Source organism: Megascapheus bottae, chromosome 3 (assembly GCF_031878675.1).
Source record: "Megascapheus bottae isolate mThoBot1 chromosome 3, mThoBot2.hap1, whole genome shotgun sequence".
Taxonomy (NCBI): Eukaryota; Metazoa; Chordata; class Mammalia; order Rodentia; family Geomyidae; genus Megascapheus; species Megascapheus bottae.
In genome coordinates, this window is record NC_143511.1 from 86615333 (window position 1) to 86635661 (window position 20329).

Below are 20329 nucleotides of genomic sequence, written 5' to 3' on the forward strand. Positions count from 1 at the left end.
CCCAGGATCCCAGGGAACCAGATGGAGCCAGAGTGCGGGCTGGAGGCAGGATCTTTCCCGACCCCAGCCGCGGGCCTGTCCTAGCGAGGAGGGGACGAATCTCAGAGCCCAGGGCCAAGTGGCAGGTGCGGCGAGACTGGAACCTAGGGAATGGACCTGGGACGCCCCGGGACGCCCCGGAGGCCGGGCGCAGGCCCCGGGGGTGCATTTTCCCCGGTCTCCAGGAGAGGGGCGGGCAGGGGGCGGGCAGGGGGCGGGCCCGAGCGAGGCAGGGGTGTGTCCCGCCGCCGCGCCTTCCCCACCCCGCCGCCCGCCCGCCACACGCCGCGCGCGCGCGGAGCCCGCCGCTCGCTCCAGCCCGTCCCGCGCGGTGGCCGCCAAGCCCCGACGGCGGGAGCCCGGTGCGCGCCATGGCGGTCGCGGTCGGCAACAGGTTCCAAGGTAGGCGGCGCCGGCGCCCCTGCGGGGTCCGCGCCTCCCCGCGCGGTTCCCCCGCTGCCCCCGCGCGGTTCCCCCGCTGCCCCCGCGCGGTTCCCCCGCTGTCCCCGCGCGGTTCCCCCCCGCTGTCCCCGCGCGGTGCCCCCGCTGTCCCCGCGCGGTGCCCCCGCTGCCCCCGCGCGGTGCCCCCGTTGTCCCCGCGCGGTTCCCCCTCTGTCCCCGCGCGGTTCCTCCCCGCTGCCCCCGCGCCGTCCCCCCGATGGGCCCCGGGGCCGCCCCCTGGGGGTCCCGAGCGGATGGCGGGGCGCGCACAGCGCGCGGGAACGGGGCGCGGGGCCCGGGACGCTCCCCGCTGCCCGGCCGCCTTTTGTCCCCGCAGGAGGGAAGGCGTTCGGTCTGCTCAAGGCCCAGCAGGAGCGGAGGCTGGCGGAGATCAACCGGGTAAGCCGGCCTGGCCGCCCCACCGGCCGGGGCCGCCGCGCAGTCAACCCCTCTCGTTCCCGGGCCTCGCGCCCTTCTCCCCTCCGCCCTCCCGCGGCCTCCCCCGGTCGCCTCCGGCCGGTCTCGCATTGCACGCTGTTACCCCGGGGCTGGGGGTGGGGCCGTTCCCGGGCTCCCGGGGACCGAGCCGGGACCCAGAAGGGACCCACAGCACGACAGGGCGACTTTGAGGAAACTTCTCCTAACTTTGAGAAAGGTGGGTTCAGGACTGGATGGGACGTGTGTGTGTGGTGTGTGTGCCTGTGTGTGTCAGAGTGTGTCAGTGTGTCTGTGGTGTATGTGTGCACGTGTGTGTGTGTGTGTCAGTGTGTCTGTGTCTGTGTGTCTGTCTGTGTCTCCAGTGCGTCCAGTATGTGGGACAGCCTGCATGCTGGGCCTGGGCCTGGAACTCAAGGCCTGGCCGCTATCTCTTAGCTTTTGAACTCAAGGCTATTGCTCTACCCTTGAGCTACAGCTCCACCTCCTGCTTCTTAGCAGAGTCTCACAGGCTTTCCAGCTTTGAACTGGCATCCTCAGATCTCAACCTCCGGAGTAGCTAGGGTGACCGGCGTGAGTACTGGGGAATTATAAAGAAATCCTTCCTCTGGGGCCGGGAGTTTGGCCTAGTGGTAGAGTGCTTGCCTAGCATGCACCAAGACCCAGGTTCAATTCCTCGATACCACATACATAGAAAAAAGTTGGAAAGAGTGCTATGCTATGGCTCAAGTGGTAGAGCACTAACCTTGAGAAAGCCCAAGAACAGTGCTCAGGCCTTGAGTTCAAGCTCCAGGACTGGCAGGAAAAAAAATAATAAAAAAAATAATATATATATCTTTTCCTTGGCTGCCAGGCCCACACAGGAGCTCCAGGGATTTGCTTAATGAGCTCCTACATATTATGAGATAAGGAAGGGTGCTGGGGCCTCTGGCTTGGCAGAGCTCAGAAACAGCACAGCTAGGCTGACCCTACAAGGATCCCAAAACCTGGGCTTAGATTTAAGACCTAACCTGCTGTGCAGCAATTCCTCTGTCGCCAGCAAGGGCTGCTCCCTGACAAGGCCACCTCATGGAAGGAACCACAGCTAGTTTCTGAGGAGGTGCCATCCTCTCTGCCCATAGGAACAAGGCAGGGCATTTTCCCTATGGACTCCTTCAGGCCACTGGACACCCGGGGCAGAGCCTGGCTTGGGGTTCTAGGTGGGAAGGGGGGCTGTGGGGAAGTTAGAGTAGGGACTCTTACCACTGGGGTCCTTTGCAGGGCTTGGGGCACCTCGCTGCCACCCTTTCCTTGCCTCTTGGTGCCATCTTGAGTGAGACTGTAAAGTTGCCTAGACCTTTGGCTGGACTCAGGGTCTAGGGCTGCTGTACCCCTTCCTAGTTCCCTCTGCCCCTGCCCCGCCTCAGGCTTGGCTGTGCTGTCTGTCTGGACAGGAGCCTGGGTCCCTGACCTTACACAGCCCCCTGAGCCACTCGGCTGGGCACAGTTCCCAGCGGGCTGAACCTACCCACAGCCAACGGGACCTTGAGCCAGGGACAGCTGGAGATGGGGGGTCGGTGAGAGTTTGTGGGACTTCCATGCTAGCCCCACCCTTGGGAAGGCAGATGGGGTGGAGGAGGTAAAGCTATTTGGGAGAGTTGAACTGACTTGACTTAGAAAAGGGGAGAGTCTATGGCTGTCAAGGGCTGATTTGGAGAGCACTGGAACTGGAGTAAAAAGTACAGGAAAGAGCTATGGTCTGGCCACCTCTGGACCCCCAATACCCAGAGAAGATAGGCAGCGGACCCAGGGCCCCATAGGAAGCCAGGGACAGAAATTGCAGTCTAAGGTCCCTTCCCTGCCTGGTTGTAAGTCCACAACCTCCATGAGTCCAGGCTGCTGGAGTGCTGTGGTCCAGTGTGTGGGTCCTGGAGGAAAGAGCCTGAAAGAGGAAACCTGAAGCTTAGAGCTGCTTCCCCACTTATAGATTGCCAGGAAGCCACTGTGAAACCCAGGACAAGCCCCTTTACCTCCCAGCTGGCCTCCCTGCCAACAAGAGGTCATGAGAGTTGCCATTTACATGGGGCATCTATATAGAACGCCTAGAGAGCTGGCTGCTCTCCTGATCATTACATTACTGATTGGGAGGGGGTGTCTCCAGAGTGCGGGGAGTATGCCTGAGACATATGGGGGCTCATTCTAGACGCTCCCTGCAACAGCTAGAGCAGGGGTAAAGGTGGAGAGCAGCTTTGCTTCAGTGGTTCAGCCATGGCCAGGACTGTAGGAAAGGTGGGCAGGAGGCATATTCTGGAAAAAGCAGCCTCGGAGTAGAGCTTTACTGACCGTCCAGTGGCGTGCAGGCTGGGGGAGGGGTCTGGCCAAGGGGGAGGGGGATCAGATCGAGGCATCAGGACTCCTTGCATCAAGTTGCTTAGCTGCTGTCTGCAGCAGAACTTAATTGGGGTAGCTGCTTTAGGGGCTTCTCTGAGCCAACATTCCTATTCCTTTTTGGGGGGGTCTTTCTCCTCCCCTGATGCCAGCCAACTTTCAGAGGGCAGCGGGGTAGCAATTGTTGTCATAAAGTATTCAAGACTGAAGAGTCAAACTTACATGGGTCTGTGTGGTACCAGGGCAGCTCTACAAAATGAAGCGTGTGTGTGTGTGTGTGTGTGTGTGTGTGTGTGTGTGTGTGTGTGTGTGTGTGTGTGTGTGTGTGTGTGTGTGTGTGTGCGCGCGCGCATGCGTGCTAGTTCTGGGGCTTGAACTCAGGGTCTGGGTGCAAACCTTTAGTTTTTCTGCTCAAGACTAGCACTCGACCCACTTGAGTTGCTCCTCTGTTTCTGGATTTTTGCTGGTCAATTAGACTTTCCTGCCGAGGCTGGCTTCGATCTGCCACTCTCAGCCTCCTGAGTAGCTGGCATTACAGGTGTGAGCCACTGATGGCTGGTGAAATGCAGCTTTCTGAGGGGGTTCTTTTTAGTTTCTGCTGTGGTCTTCTGGATATGTGGAATGTACCGGGATGCCTACTGTGACCCTGTGAAGTGGAGGCGCTGTCACTCCCTTTTCACAGGAACATCACTGAGAGAAGCTAAGTGAATTGCCAGGGTTGAAACAGCCACAGCTTCAAGTTGGACTATTTGCTCCATCTCTATACTTAACTGGCCCCTTTTGTGGGTACCCACCCACACTGTGTGTGTGTGTATGTGTGTGTGTTCTCCTGCATATGCATATCAGTGCCTCCTACTCCCTCCACATAGCTGGCATTCCCCGTGCATGTCCTGATGACATGGTAGGTGACCCCAGGCCAGCTAGGCCTGGCCTTATATGGCAATGGCAGAAACGATCCCCAGCTTTCCACAGGGACAGAAAGAGGCCCAGGCTGGGTGGGCTGCACTTTGGCACTCCTATGCCCTGGGGGGATGGGCAGCAAGCAGAAGCTTGAGCTGCTGACCACCAGGACCTTTTAACACAGTGCTCAGGACTAGGAGTTGCACGTCTGGCTCACCCCTGGAATCCTAGCCACTCAGAAAGCTTCTGTCTGGGGTTCAAGGCCGCTTGGGTCTGTGAAACACATCTCCAGTTAATCAGTAAGGAAGGCAGAAGCAGTGGATGTGGGGCTCAAGCAGTAGAGCACTAGCATTAAATGGAAGGAGCTAAAGGAGCGCACCTAGACCCTGAGTTCAAGCATGCACACCCACACACATGCACACACGTACACGAGTGTGCTGCATCTATGCGTGGAAGGTATCCCTTGACATTCTTATCCCTTGATTATGACGGAAGCCAGGAGATGATCCAGCATTCCTGTGGGGTAGAGATGATGATGCTGACGCCCATTGTGGAGGTGAGGAAACTGGCTGGGTCTGATGAAGTCACTTACCCAAGGTCACCCAGTCTGAAATAGAAGCATACTCCACCCAGAGCCTAACCCGCCCCCTCACCCCCAGGTGGTGAAACCTGGAGCTGAGGCGCTGGCCTCTCCGGCTTGCGTGGATAAGGATCTCTGGCCACCATCCCTGGGTCCCAGCCCTTCTGGGTCGAATGAAGGACACTCATTATTCCTGGTCAGATGTAGGGTGCCTGATGGGTATTTTGGTATCCCAAGTTTCATCTCTGCAGGGAAGGGCAAGCTGGCAGGACAGGCTCAGGATTTCTGCCCAGGGGTGGTGTCTGTCTGTCTGTCTGTCCGTCTGTCCATCTGTCCGTGTGTCCGTCCTCTGCCTATGCTGCAGCCATGAGGAGTCTCTGAGACCCCATCTCTTTTCCAGCGTGCCTGGCAGTGCCACTCAGTCCCTACCCGGGTGAATGTGCCTCCTTGGCATTGTGGGCACCCCATCTCTTTTGCTCTTCCTTAATATATAATAAAGGAGATGTTGATAAGCAGCCACGTGAGCCTCTGGGGATTCAGTGTCCCTTGCAGGTCCAGCCAGTTGTGACTTGCTGTGGCCGTGTCACAGGTGGCTGAAGATGGAATTTCTGCAGGGCTCCTTCGTTTCTGTGGTCCACGGGGTGTTTTTTTCCCTTCAACTGCCCCACCTATTGGCCAGGACGCTTTGTGCAGAGTCCCCAGGGCAGCCCTGGGGAATATGAGCCTGTTGCTCCCTGGGGTGCGTGTTACAGGCTCCAGCTACAAGCCAGGTGCTGGGCCAGACATGCGTGACCTGGCCCTGGCCCTTTAAGAGCCTGGGGGCTGCATCCCAAGCCCGGGATGCAGCTGGAATGGCGTCCTTGGAGTTCTTAAGCCAGCCTGTTGGATGGACTCCAGCATGATCGTGTTTGCCCATCCTCAAATTCTGCTGCGGCTGATAGGTAAGGACAAACCTGGAAGGCCAGGAGCAGGTGCTCGAGGGAGTCGGGACCGGTGGCAGGGCTCCTGAGAACAGGCCTTTAGGACTATCGTGTCCAGTTCCTGAGCTCGCGGTGAGGGTGTGTGTGTACATGTGTGCGTGTGTACACTCCCTTGTGCATTAGCTTTGATGACCATGGGATGTGGCAGGAAGCAGGGGTGAGTGGGGCTGTATTCAGATTGAAGACTGAAGCTGGGTGCTGGTGGCTCACACCTGTAATCCTAGCGACTCAGGAGGCTGAGATCTGAGGATTGAGGTTCAGAGCCAGAAAAGTCTGTGAGACTCTTAATCACCAATCGACCACCTGGATACTGGAAATGGCTCTGTGGCTCAAAGTGGTAGAGCGATAGCCTTGAGCAAAAGAGCTCAGAGGCAGTGCCCAGGTTCCAAATTCAAGCTCCATGATAGACACAGCATTCTGCCCTATATCACTGGCTGGAAAAGAGGAGCTTTCCATTGGAAAAGGGGCCAGAGAGGCCAGGCTCCCCAGAGATTTCATGGCATCTTGTTAGGGCAGAGAATTGCGGAGTGGACCCTCTTTTGCATAGCTTTTCGTTCTATGTGATTTGAGTTTGGACTTCCACACACAATAACAATGACCTCACTGTTTACACAGATACCACACACAAGCCCAGGGTCTTCCTAGATACTGAGCTGCCTTACTTCTTTACAGCACCTCCATGGAGAGGCCCAGGCCTTACAATTCCATTTTACACACGAGGAAACTGAAGCCCAGAGGTACAGCGAGTTCACAGAGCTCCTAAGATCTGAAGTCAGAGCATAGCTGAGCAGAATCCAAACTCCCCACCCCTCTACCCTGCACACAGGCCTGCAGAGGTCCGAGGGGTCTCCTGACCATTTTGATGGTCCAGGCCCCACCCACAGGGGGCCTTCAACCATGAGCAGAAACCATAGGTTCTGCAGCTCTGCCACCATCTCAAGCCTCACCTGCTGGCAACCCTCCCTGCCCCAGACTGACAGGGGCCTCATTGCATCCTGTTGGTCACCTCTGACCTCTCTTTTTGTTTACAACAACAAGGGCAATCCTTTATCTTTCAGGGCAGTTGTTTGGATGGGGAGAGCTGGATAGGGGTCATCTAAACCGTCTCCCCTGCCCCCCAAGAGTCATGGAAGATTTCTTGGCCTCACAGAATCAAAATAACTAATGTGTGCCATGGAAAGGTAAAACCCAGCATTGACTTTCCTTGCCCAGAAACCTGTGGCCAGGCTGCCACCCACATTGCCTGAAAAGAGAAGGGGCTGAGATGCTGCAGGAAAATAGACACTTTTGTTCTCGCTTCTGTATGCAGTGGACCTGTTGGGAAGCCTCTGCTGGCCTTGCAGACCCCATCTGTCAAAAGAGGATATGTAGAAAGGGCAATAAGAAGTGCCACGCTGTAAGCCAGGCAGCTCCCACCTGCTGAACTTGCTGCTGGTTTCAAGCTGTGGCCAGGAGGGCTGGGAATAAGAAGGATTTGTTTACTAAAGACTCAGGCACAGCAGCTAGTGCTTGATATGTGTATACTAAAATTCTGTAGTGCCAAGACCAGCCACCCAAAAAAACAGACCTTTTTCCTTTCCCTCCCTCCCTCCCTCCCTTCCTTCCTTCCTTCCTTCCTTCCTCCCTCCCTCCCTCCCTCCCTTCTCTCTCTCTCTCCCTCTCTCTCTCTCTCTCCCTCCCTCTCCCTCCCTCCCTCCCTCCCTTTCTCTCTCTCTCTCTGGTTTGATTGTTACTAGGGCTTAAACTCAGGGCCTCAAGCTCTCACTTGACTTTTTTCACTCTACCATGTGAGCCACAGCTCCACTTATGGCTTTTTGCTGGCTAACTGGAGATAAGAGACTCATGGACTTTTCTGCTCAGGTTGGCTTCAAACTGTAATCCTCGAATCCAGCCTTTAGAGTACCCAGGCTTAGAAGCATGCGTCACCAACGTCTAGCCAAAATAGACATTGTATTCTCCCTTAAGTGGGGAAATCAAGGCATAGGCAAAAGATAGTGGTCTTCACACAACTAAGAGGAATCAGACGTAGGATTCTGACTCCAACTTGCTGCTGCTTTTTTGTATTATTACCTTGCTTTTTTCCAGGCTTCTGGAGTGTCTGCTGTCTGTCCTCTGCCCAGTGTCAGGACCCCGGGGGGAAGAAGGGATTGGTCTTGGATAGACAGATACCTGCTCCCAACAAAACTGTGCACCCAGGCCAAGCAGGGACATGGAGGCCACGAACCTGGAGAGGATAGCTGGTTTGCGCATGAGTAAGAGCCAAGAATCCCGAGCTTGGTGATGGGCAGAGCCGGCTGCCCGGCTGTGGCACGCCTGTCCGCCTGCCTCCCCCGTTCTCTGCCAAGGGCACAGCTGTCCCCAAGCCTGTGCCTGGGGAGGACTGTGCACTCACACACAGCGCGGGTCAGCTGCTCCCCCTCTTCCTCCTCCTCATCTTTGTTGCTAGCTTTCTATCACTTACAGCTTTTGCTGGCTAGTTGGAGAGAAGAGGCTCACACCTTTCCCGGCCTGAGCTGCCTTTGAACTATGATCCTTGAGTTTCAGTCTCCTGAGTAGTGAGGATTACAGATGTGAGCCACTGGTGCCCAAACTCCAGCATGGCTTCTGCACCAACACTGCGTGCTGGCAGGAGCCCAAGCCATAGCATGACCGAGCTCATTTCCAGTTCAACCACATGTGCAGTGCCCCCACTCTGAGGCACCCAGCTCCTGGCAGAGAGGGGCAATGGACAGCACGTTGTAAGTAGGGCCGCTCTGAGAATCCTGGCTACTCAGAAGGCTGAGCTCTGAGGATCACAGTTTAAAGCCAGCCTGGCCAGGAAAGCTGGGGAGACACTGGATTGGGGTCAAGGACATCTGCAGTGGACAGTGAACAGTGGGGAGGGTCTCCCTGGGCAGTGACACTGATACAAGTCTTGAAGGACAAGAGGGAGAACCATGTAGAGGTGTGTGTGAGACAGCAGGAAGACACAGCTGGAGCAAAGGTCCTGGGGTTGGGTGGAGTTTGGCATAAGGAGTCAGAGAAGCAAGCGCCTGTGTGGGTAGTGAAGGGTTCGAGTGGGGAGCATCATGTACCCTTCAGGCCCCTGTGCCTGCTGAAAGCCTGGAGGGCAGAGAGGAGGAGGTGTCCTGTGGTCCCCTTTCCTGCTGAGGCTGGTAGGGAAGTGCCTCCATCTCTGTGCCTTTCCCCCCTCCCCAAAGACCCAGGACGATGTAGTGAGTCGGCCATTTTAAAATTCAGGGATGTGTTTCCTTCTCAAGCCAGGGCAGCCGTCAATGGTCATTGTTTAAAAAGCCTTTACTTGGCAGAATAAGACTTGGCAGACCTCTGATGTCAGGGCTCACATGCCAGGCAGGCAGTCTGTGACTCGAGCCGCCCCTCCCTTTTTGCATTGATTGTTTTGTTTATTTATGTGGCAATACGGGGCCTGAGCATGGCTGATGCTGTATCCTTTGAGTCACAGTGCCACTGCTGGCTCTGTGTGTGTGTGTGTGTGTGTGTGTGTGTGTGTGTATTGGTGCGAAGAGTCTTACAGGACTTTCCTGCCTGGCTGGCTTTGAACCTTGATCCTCCGATCTCAGCCTTCTGAGTAGCGAGGATTACAGGTGTGAGCCGCTGGTGCCTGGCTCTCTTGTGTTTTAAAAACACTATTTCCAAGACAGTTTTCAATTCCCAGCAACATTAAATGGGGAAGTGCGGCCACCAGTGCTTGGCTTGCATGGATTCTTTTAGAGGTAGGGCCACTCTTTGTGCCTGGATTATGGTGGATTACAATGCTCCTGCCTCCCCACGAGGCTGGAGGACAGCAGACGTTACTCAGCCTGACCACTGGTGGAGATGCAGTCTCCCCAAGTTGTATTCCCCATCTCTGCCTCCCAAGTAGCTAGGATAACAGACTTCAGCTCCCCCTCCCCTTTAACAGCTCTTGTCGGCAAACTCTGGGAACCCCTGGCCTAAAGTGTCTTTTGTTGGACCCATAAGAGATCCAGGAACCCATGGAGGCACCTGGTTTTGCTCAGAGTCACAGACAAGAGCGACTTGTCCAGCCTGAGTAGGATGGGGAATCAGGGGAGAGGAGCTGTGAGAAGGACCCCGAAGGAGCTGGCTGGGAGGGGAGGCAGCCAGCTCTCCCCTCCCCCCTTATAGTACAGGAGGCTTCAGCTGCACAGAGGCTGGGCTGGTCTCGGCAGGGCAGCACCAAGCTGGCCAGACCCAGATCAGTGGTCTGTGGACTTGAGACGTGTTATTTAACCCCCCGGTCTTCATGTTCTAACCTGTGAAGTTGGAGTGAGAGTGGCTGGTGAGATTAGGTGAGATGACAGCACTTTATTACCTGCAGGAGTGGGGTGGTGGGGTCAGTAGGCCTGTACCCCAGGAGGGAGCCCAGAGGGAGCCGGGTGCATTCACAGGGCAGGTGCCGAGTTACGGCATGAGGACGGCTCAGATTCTGTCCCGTGCTCCCAGTCAGACCTCATGTTACTGAATACAACCATGCAGCCCAGGGCGAGAAAGTGCCCTCTCTCCCTGGATTGTCCCTGTAGATGGGTGAATGACCGCCCCAGGAGGGGTGACTGCTGTGCTAGGAAGGAGGGCACTGAGGTCCAGTCACAGACTCCTTTTTGGCCATTTAGAAATATGCTTATCAAGGGCTGGGAATGTAGCTTAGTGGTAGAGCGCTCGGCTAGCAGGCGTGAAGCCCTCCTGAGTTCAATGCCTCAGTACCACATACAAAGAAAAAGCCAGAAGTAAAAGCCAGAAGTGGTGATGTGGCTCAAGTGGCAGAGCGATAGCCTTGAACAGAGAGACTCAGGGATAGTGCCCAGGCCGGCAAAAAGAAAAGAAAAATGTTCTTGTCAGTTTACAACACACTTGTAGGTAGCAAATTTCCTAGCCCAGAAATGACATGGACTAATTGGTGGGACAATATCTAGTGTATAATGTTTAACCCTAGACTTGCTCTAGTATTTGTGTGTTTGTTTTTGGTCAGTCATGGGGCTTTAACTCAGGGCTTGGGCACTGTCCCTGAGCTCTTTTGCTCAAGGACAGTAGTCTGGCACTTTGAGCCACTTCCGGCTTTCTGGTGGCTAATTGGTGATAAAAGTCTCAGGCTTTTCTGCCCAAGCCAAAGTCCTCCGCTCTCAGCTCCTGAGTAGCTAGGATTACATGTGTGAGCCACTGGTGCCTGGTTCGTAGATGGCTTTTAAAACAAGTCTGAACCAGGAGTGTGAGATACTAGGCCAGCCAATAATTGGGCACGTTGGTTCACATCTGTCACCTCAGTTTTGTGGGAGGCTGAGATCAGGAGGCTTTCATTTTCAGGCCAACCCAAGCAGAAAAGGCTGCAAGACTCCATCTCAAGGGAAGATGATATGGGGGCGGGGGGTCGGTGCGAGCATGCGTATGAGCTCCTGTCATTCTCAGCTATAGCAGAAAGCATGAAGACATGAGCTACAATCCAGGTACAAATATAAAAAGGGGCTTCTAGGGGGCTGGGAGTATGTCCTAGTGGTAGAGTGCTTGCCTAGCATGCATGAAGCCCTGGGTTGGATTCCTTGGTTCCACATACACAGAAAAAGCCGGAAGTGGTGCTGTGGCTCAAGTGGTAGAGCATTAGCCTTGAGAAAGCCCAAGAACAGTGCCCGGGCCCTGAGTTCCAGCCCTAGAACTGGCAAAAAAAAAAAAAAAAGTGGGGGAGGGCTTCTGATTTCAGTCTCAGATCCTAGCCTCCTGAGAAGCTGAGATTACAGGCAGGAGCTACCAGCCCTTAGCTCCTTCAAACCACTTCAGTAGTTTTCATTGCTGTATTCTCATGCATGCAGACATGACACAGACCACGCTCCTTCTCATTAGTTATGTCAGACCCCAGCTTCACAGGTCAAAAGGCCAAAGGAAAAGCCAGTGGCCTCCCAGCAGTGTGTCCTCATTAACTTTCTGCCCGAGCAGAGACTAACCCTCAAGCTGTGTTCTGAGGTTTCCACATCCAGTTCTCATTCACCCTCAGACTCAAGAAATAGCTATGAGCCAGGTGAGGATGGCTCCTGCCTGTCATCCTAGCAACTCAGGAAGCTGAGATCTGAGAATCATGATTCAAAACCAGCCTGGGCAGGAAAGTCGGGGATTCTCGTGTCTCCAGTGAATCACCAAGAAAGCCAAAGTGCATCTGTAACTCGAGTGGTAGAGTTGCCAGCCTTGAGTAAAGAAGCTCAGGGACAATGCCTACGTCCTAAGGTCAAGCCCTAGTAGTGACACACATACAGGAAAAACAAAGAAGTAGCTCCCACAATCCTCTTCCTTGGATGTGAGAAAGGCTGCAACCGGACCTAGAGGAGTTGGGCCACACGCATGAGGAAAGCCCAATGGACCAAGTGTCCTGGGGGACAGCCCAGGCCCCCACCATCGGTGTCTGTTTTCTCTAGCGGCCCCCCAAGGGGTCACCTCCAGCCTTAGTCCCTGGGCAGACCATGCAGCTGTGCCTTGCAAAGGGTGGCCGGAAGCCACCAGAAGCCAGCCAGGACAAGCTCTGCCCTGCGCAGGCCTCGCCACCTGGGCTGTGGGGTGGAAGGAAAATTTGGACCCCTGACTCCATCTGTGCTCAGCCCTGTGCTGTCATCTTTGTAGGAGTTTCTCTGTGACCAGAAGTACAGCGATGAAGAGAACCTACCAGAAAAGCTTGCTGCCTTCAAAGGTGAGCCAGGACCAGCCACACAGCCCCTGATACATGAGACTCCACAGGGCCCAGCTGTGGCCATATTTTATCCCGAATGTTCCTTTTCCTGGCAGGCTTTGAGACAGGAGTCCCTGAGGAGGGGACTCTGCCACCAGGGCCCCCCGCGCCTGCAGTCTCTGGCCTGGCCCTGTGCTGCCCCTCTCTCCCCTGTTGCCCAGTGGAGCTCAGGTTGGCTTCTGTCCGCCCCGTGGGGACCCTGCTCGTTCCTAGGGCCCCAGCACACAATCCAGCCTTTGTGAGAAGCCCGGCCTCTCCCGCTTGTGGAGACGCGTCCAGGAGCCCCTGTGGAGAATGGATGCTTGTGTCTCCGCCGCTGAGGGGCAGGGGGGCAGAGTTTCTGCCTATTGAATCCCAGCAGCAGGGATGAAAAGAAAACAGGGCCCAGGAGCCTGCGCGGGGGAGAGGGGCAAAATAAAGGTCCTTCTGTTTGGGACCTGGCGCTTGGTTCCCAGCCAGTGGCTGGAAGGGAGCGGAGCCATGCACACAAGAGCCGGGCACACCCACCTTTCCTGCCGGATGGATGCACTTGGGGCCGGCTCCCAAGCATTGGCCATGTGGGCATCCGCTGGGCCCCAAGGTAAACTCCCTGGCAAGTGCTCCTCCCATCGCCTGCAGCTCGCCAGCCTTGGGCAGGATGTAAGTAAGGTCTTGGCAGTAACTGCTGGCGGCTGGGCGAAGTCCTACTCCAGCGGCAGTCATCATAGCCAGCTCCCCAAATCACCCCTCCATAAGGCCCAGTTATTAATTTATAAAAGAATAAGCTTAGGCCTGGAGAGGTCATTGACAGTGGAGCACAATTCACCTGGGGCAGAGCAGGGACTTGAACTCTTAGTCAGGCTGCAAATCCCTGCTTTCCATCAGGATGCTTTGGTGCATCTTACGTGAAGAGAGAAGCCAGGCACTGGTGGTTCTTGCCTGTAATCCTAGCGATTCAGAAGGCTGAAATCTGAGGAGTGTTTTGAAACCTGCTTGGGCAGGAAAGTGGGAGACTCTTATCCCTAATTCACCGTCAGAACATGGGAAGTAGAGCTATGACTCAAGTGGTAGAGCTCTAGCCTTGAGCCAAAAAGCTGAGAGACAGTGCCCAGGCCCTGAGTTCAAGCCTCAGGTCTGGCATGTTCTCTCTCTCTCTCTCTCTCTCTCTCTCTCTCTCTCTCTCTCTCTCTCTCTCACACACACACACACACACACACACACACAATTTTGTTAAAAGCCAGGCACTGGTGGCTCATGCCTGTAATCCTAGCTACTCAAGAGGCTGATATCTGAGAATTGAAGTTCAAACCAGCCTGGGCAGTAAAGTCCATGAGATTCTTCTTTCCAATTAACCACCAAAAAGTCAAAAATGGAGCTGTAGCTCAAGTGTGATTGAGTACCAGTCTTGAGCAAAAAAGCCAAGCAAGAGCAGAAGTTTGCGTTGAAGCCCCAGTACCAGTACAAAGAAAAGGAGAAGGAAGAGAACTAGAAAAACGACATCCTATCCTCAGGTAGCCCAGCCGCCTACAGAGCTGGAGACAACATGAGGTCATTATGGGGTGTCTGTGCAGAGGAGGGGCAAGGCCCTGGGGGGCTGAGGCACTTTGTTTGCTTGTCTTCATCAGAATGTAGGATCTGCTGTTCACAGGTGGCTCAACCTGTAACCCTGGCTAGTCAGTAGGCTGAGATGTAAGGATCATGGTTCAAAGCCACCCTGGGCACCAAAGTCAGTGAGACTTTTTTTGGGGGGGGAGAGGTGGTCATGGGGCTTGAACTCTGGGCCTGGGTGCTGTCCCTGAGCTCTTCAGCTCAAGGCTACCACCCTACCCTTGAGCCAAGCCCCACTTCTCTTTTTCTAGAAGTTAATTGGAGATAAGTGCCACACAGGACTGTGTTTAGAGGTTGGATGTGAGTGCTTTGGAGAGTAGATAGAAGTGCTCTATAAGTGTGGGTGTGGGCGGTGCCCATTCAGAAATGGTGAGGAGTGCTGAGGGAAGGAGAGGTGTCTGAGATTATCTGAAGTGCCTTCCAGAAGGAGGGCAGCCAGTGGGGCCAGGTGGGGACTGGATGGCAACCTTGGGTCCAGCAGGCTGGGATAGAGGGAATGGTCACTCAAGTCCAGTGGAAAGATGTAGCCTTTGTGGGCTTGCCAGAAGGCTCACCAATCCATGGTGCAGAATAGGCCAGGAGAACCCACCCTCTGCAGCCTTTCACCCCGCGGGTGAACCAAGCCACAAGGTTTGTTGATATCGCACTGGACCTGGGCATTCTGGGGTGCCTTGGGCACCTGGGAAGCAGCAGCTGTTCTCTTAAGAGGGTCAGGGAAGCCCCTGCCACCTCCCTTCTGAGGGGCAATGGTGGAGGCAGGAAGGACTCCCCAGAGCCATCAGCCAAGAGGACAGGACTTATGAGCTGAAGAGGGTGGTGAGCTGGGGGGCGCTCGAATCCCCAAGGTTCCTTAAGCCTCCTTCAGGGAGTCACCAGGCCTTGGGGGAGAGGCTAATACCAGCCTTTTGCTTTCTAGAGAAGTACATGGAATTTGACCTGAACAATGAAGGAGAGATTGGTGAGTGGGGCCACAGGGGAGTGGGGGACGGGTAGAGAGTTGGGGCACAGAATCCTGCAGTGACCCCGGGGAGGGACTGCCTCCAGTGGGGCTCACGGTCAGGCCAGCCAAGCCCACTTTGGGCCCCTCTGCTTCCCGTGCAGGTTCCACTCCCTGGTTCTTGTGGATGTTTCATCCTCTCCTCACATGGCTTCCCACCTCAGGGCCACCTGACATGTCACGTGGTGGTGGCTTCCTGGCCAGGAGGATGGCACTTTCTCTGTCCTCAGCTCACTGTCCTGCAAAGGACCCCCACCTCCAGTAGATGCTGTCCTGTCTGGCTGTCCCGGGCCGGGTGACAGGCAACTGTCACAGGCACTGGTGGACCAATGGAGCCAGGACAGTCTGGTGGTTGAATCATTTCTGGTTGGCAGATGAGGAAACTCAAGACCCAGAGGTGAAAGGCCTTGCAGGGGTTGGGGAGGTGGGGGGCAGTGGTTGAGGGGTAGACAGGGCCTTTGGCTTCCAAACAGAACATCCCGCCCCCTCCCTCTCACTACCCATGATTCTCCACTGTAGGAATGGACTCTGATCTATTCAGCCTCCATTCCGATGGTTTCCAGTTTTAACCGTCATTGATAGTTCCATGAAATGTTCCTTTGTACCCAGGTCTTGGTCGATACCCCGGTTATTTCTTTAATCTCACTGAGCAGACAGACATTGTGGGTTAGAAGACTGAAGTGTCTTGCCAAATGCCCTCCAGCAAGTCTTGCTAGTTGCCAGTCTGGTGGGCAGCTTGTGGAAGTCCTGTTGCTCTTTGCTGCAGGGGCTACTCTCAGAAAAGCACCTGGCAGGCTATGGGCCTGGCACCAGTTCTGTTTGCCCTGCCAGCAAGGACTGGCCTCACCCTACCTTAAAATCAGCCCCTGTCCAGCCAGGCTTCCACCTCCTTTACTGCCTCATTGTGTCTGTGGAACAATTACCCAGGAAATGGCTCAGATCTTGGCTGGAGCTGGGAGGGTAAAGGCGGGCTCCTGGCGTATAATGAGTGGTTTTGGTGCCTCTCTTGTTTGTTTGTTTGTTTGTTTTTTAGTTTTGTCCTTTGGTTGTTTTTCCTGCTGTAAGGGATATTTTTGATGTCCTATCTTGTTCCAGCCTGGGTCCCAAGGGACAGGTGGCAGTTAGTTCCTGATGCTATGACCAAGAGATTGACCTTCATATTTAGATGGGTTGGGGTCATTTACTGCTCCCTCCCTCACCCTGCAGGGATGTAACTCCCTGGGGATCAGGAGAGTGGGTCCTCAGCTCCCCTAGGTGCAGAGGACAGTTGAGGACCTGGGGCAGGGATAGGAGGAAGAACAGAGCTTTATTCCTACCCACATCTGAACAGAGTCAGACACCCAGGGCCCTACCCGCCAGCCTGTAAGACAGCAGGGAGGGGGACTCTCCCTCCTCGACTGGCTGCAGACTGCTGGGAGATGACATCCCACAGAGCCAATGGGAATGGCGCATCCTTGACTGTGCCTGGGTTAGGTCTCCACTCAGCAGGCCTGCTTTTCCTCCCGCAGACCTGATGTCTTTGAAAAGGATGATGGAGACGCTGGGGGTCCCAAAGACTCACCTGGAGATGAAGAAGATGATTTCAGAAGTGACAGGTGGGGTCAGCGACACCATCTCCTACAGAGACTTTGTGAATATGATGCTGGGCAAAAGGTCAGCGGTCCTCAAACTGTGAGTACCTCGCTTCCAGGGGGCCTGTGGGAGGGGCTTTGTCCTTCTATGGGGAAAGAGGCCCCTGGCTCCCACCCTGCTGCATTCCCTGGCCAGCAGGCAGCTCATCCAGCGGAACTGGCTGAGAGGTTTGATTTTTCTGAACTCCATCCTTCATTGGCAAAGGATCAGGCCTTGCAGAAGTCATCTGACAGGAAAGCTCGGTGGCCAGGAAGTGGCAGCGGTGTGCCGGTGATTCATGGTGACAGATCCACTGTCCACGTTTTCTAGGCCTTTTCCTTGTTTGTAAGGATAGCTCTACTGTCCCTGTGGGGTTGGTTTGTGAGCAATGAGATAGAGTTGAAAATCAGCTCTAAGAGCCAGGCATGGTGGCTCACACCTGTAATCCTAGCCACTCAGGAGGCTGGGATCTGAGGATTGAGGTTCAAAGCCAGCCTGAGCAGAAGAGTCCATGAGACTCTTCTCTCCAATTAACTACTAAAATAAAAAGGCCAGACGTGGAGGTGTGGCTCAAGTAGTAGAGTCCCAGCCTTGAGCAAAAAGGCATAGGTCCTTGAGTTTCAGCTCCAGTACATTCTGTCTGTCTGTCTGTCTGTCTGTCTGTCTGTCTCTCTCTCTCTCTCTCTCTCTCTCACACACACACACACACACACACACACACACACACACACACACACACAACTCTAAGGAGTTTAAATCCTGAAACAATGATTACTTAAATGACCCTGAGCAAGTTACCTCAACTCTGCAAGCCCCAATTCCTGTTTTCTCCTTCCTCCCTTGTGACAGTCTCACTTTGTAACCCACGCTGGCTTCAGGCTGATGTCCTCCTGCCTCGGCCACCCAAGTGTTAGGATTACAAGGGGTGCACATCCCTGACTCAGCTTGTTTCTTCCACTGTAAAATGAGGTTGATCGTACATATTCTCCACGAAATGCTGTCCAGATGAGACAACTTGTGATGGTTCCAGCCTAGTGTCGAGAGGCCTTGCTGAAGCTTGTCATTTGTCACAGCTGTCTGGCTTTTATGAAAAAAGACTCACATGACTTTAAGGCACAAAAGTGGACGATATCTACCTCATTTTACAAAGATGTTTGTCAAGACACAAGGCGGCTAAGGAGCCTGCATTTCCGTCTGGGCAGAGCTGGTAACATCCCCATAACACAGAAATGCTGAGGATCCGAGAAGCGGGGTGTTGGGCTTGAGCTGCCCCCCTGCAAAACAGCCGCGCTGGCATTTGAATGTGGGTCATCCTCACCCCACCCCAGGTTCCATTTTGAACCTGTATTTTCTCCTCCCCAGGCTGGACTTGCAGTATTGTGGGGAGGTTTGTAAAGACTTGGAAGGGGTCTTGAGCAGAGCCCTGGCCCAGTCTTGCTTAGTCTTTTCCAGGCTGCGTGTTTTGAAGACACAGGCCTGGAGCACCGTGCCTGTCTCTGCCTGGGATTGTCTGTGCATTTCTTGGAGCCACTTTGCCACTCTGTGTCTCCATTTTCCCTTCTATAAAATGGACACAGCAGCTCCTCCATTGGGCTTTTGTGCAGAATGGTGGGAACAGGCTTGGGGGCATATGTCTGAGGATGATGCCAACAAAGAGGCTGGGGCAATCTCTCTGCAGGAGGGCAAGAATCCTAATCCTGATTTGTCTTTCCTCGTCTCCACACTAGAGTCATGATGTTCGAAGGGAAAGCCAACGAGAACAGCCCCAAGCCAGTGGGGCCCCCTCCAGAGAGAGACATCGCCAGTCTGCCTTGAGGACCTGCCAGGACCCCCGCCTCCCACTCCTGCCCCTCCCTCCTCTCCCTGCCCTCCTTGACTTGTCTTGTTCCGTCGTTGTGTGGTTGATTCAACTCTTTGTAAAGCACAAATTATTTCCCTTCAAGGCAGGGAGGGGTCTGGGCTGGAAGACTGAGCCTTGGGACTCCTTCCTCATTTCACCCTGCCTTCGCTTGCCCTTTCCCTGTGCGGGAGGACTGACAGTGAACCAAAAAGCATCCAGGGTCTGGGGCCTGCAAGTATGTTCCCATCCTATGACACTGTCCTGTCCATCTTTCTAGAAGGTCTCTGAGCCATGTTCAAGCTGCAGCCGGGCCTTGGTGAGGACCCCAGCTCCATTTCAGAAGACTGGAGTAGGAAGGTTCAAAGTCAGGCTGGGTGTCCTTGACGTGTCCTTGGTCAGTTCCATGCTTTCAGTGTTCCTGGCGACCCAAGCTGTGGCCACTTAGTGCCCTGCCATCCCAGCAGATGCCCCAGAGTTATGACAGAAGCTGGTGAGGAAAGACGGTTGACTGTTTGAGCCCCTTAACAAGGGAACCTGTGGCCTTGCTTCATGGCCACACCTTGAAAGACAGCTCAGAGGACTAGTATAGCCACTGTCATGGGGAAGCCAGGCACTGAGAAAGAGGCAGCCTCGGTGATCGCAGTCAGCTTGAATGCCGACTACGCTTCCTCTACTTGCCTTTCTACCCGACTTCCCCCATTCATTCATTTACTCATTCATCCACGTGGTTAATGGGTATTTCTGAGGAACTTCTTATAAACTTTAAGTCCTCCCACTTCGTCCTCACTGGGATGTGTTCACGATGTGTTCTCACTCATCTCTTCTTTTATTAGGCAGGCACTCTATCACCTGAGCTACACCTCATGTTCCTCATTTCTTTCCCATGTTGCTCAAAACCTTCACTTAGGGGTTGGACGGAGGTCACCTATGTCCTTACTTCTGGACTCACAGGATTTAAGAGATCTGCCCTGGAGGTTAGCTAGCGAGGCTCTCTAGGCTTTCTATTTCACTATGTTGGCAGGTAGGGATCCAGGACCTTCCAGGTTCAGGTGGTTAATATGCAGATGGAAGACCTAGGACCGGAGGCCAGGTGATCATGTACCCCACCTGCACCTTATCTCTGCCCTGCCTTAATTAAGTCAGTGATACGAACAGGAGGGGCAGTCTCTCAGGAAGGGATCATGTATTCTGTAGGCCCTGTCCCGGACTCACTTTCCCAGGGCCTCTGAGGCAACATCAAGTCCTTGCCTCTATAATGTGCCTTCTCTCGCTTTGGAGGAGACCTGCTTCTTGAGATTCATACAGGAAGCTGTCCACCATGACTCCACGTGTGTGATGGAGACCTTTACCCTGTGGTGTGCTCAGGAGTCAGATGCACTTGCTCGTTGAAATGTCTTCAGTGCCTGCAATACGCCAGACTCATGGGATTTAAGTCAAGTGACAGAAGTCAGATCCCCAGACAAGTGAATGGTTGGAAGTAGGGTGCATCGAGGGTGATGTCTCTACCGTCCTGGGAGTTCTGGCTTGGCTCAACACTGGCCAGGACTGGGGACTGTGGCCTATATGAGCTCCTGAGAGTCCCAGCCATCAAGGGCACAGCATGCTGTCCCATAGCTGCTTGCAGGGATGAAGTGGCCAGGGCATGAGGACATGCCCAGCTCAAGTTAATCCTCTGGTCTTAACCAGTTCAGGGGTGAGATTATTTGGCTATGACTGGCTGATCTTCAGCCTTAAGAGCTGCTTCAAATGCACGGGTTGAGTTGAAATTTAAACCCAGAAAAACATTCTTTCCTGTAAATATCAAACCCTCCCTACTTCCACCAGCTTT

General features: G+C 54.5%; 1 protein-coding gene across 1 annotated transcript; it reads left to right on the top strand.

The window, feature by feature from the left end:
• Positions 1–322: 322 nt before the first annotated feature.
• On the top strand, positions 323–18812 carry Aif1l (allograft inflammatory factor 1 like). The gene is made up of 6 exons (XM_090329226.1): positions 323–441; positions 818–879; positions 12361–12427; positions 14970–15011; positions 16559–16721; positions 18389–18812. Exons 1-6 carry the CDS (start codon positions 411–413, stop codon positions 18474–18476), a joined length of 453 nt encoding a protein of 150 aa, XP_090185352.1. The 5' UTR covers positions 323–410; the 3' UTR covers positions 18477–18812.
• The last annotated feature ends 1517 nt before the right edge of the window (positions 18813–20329 follow it).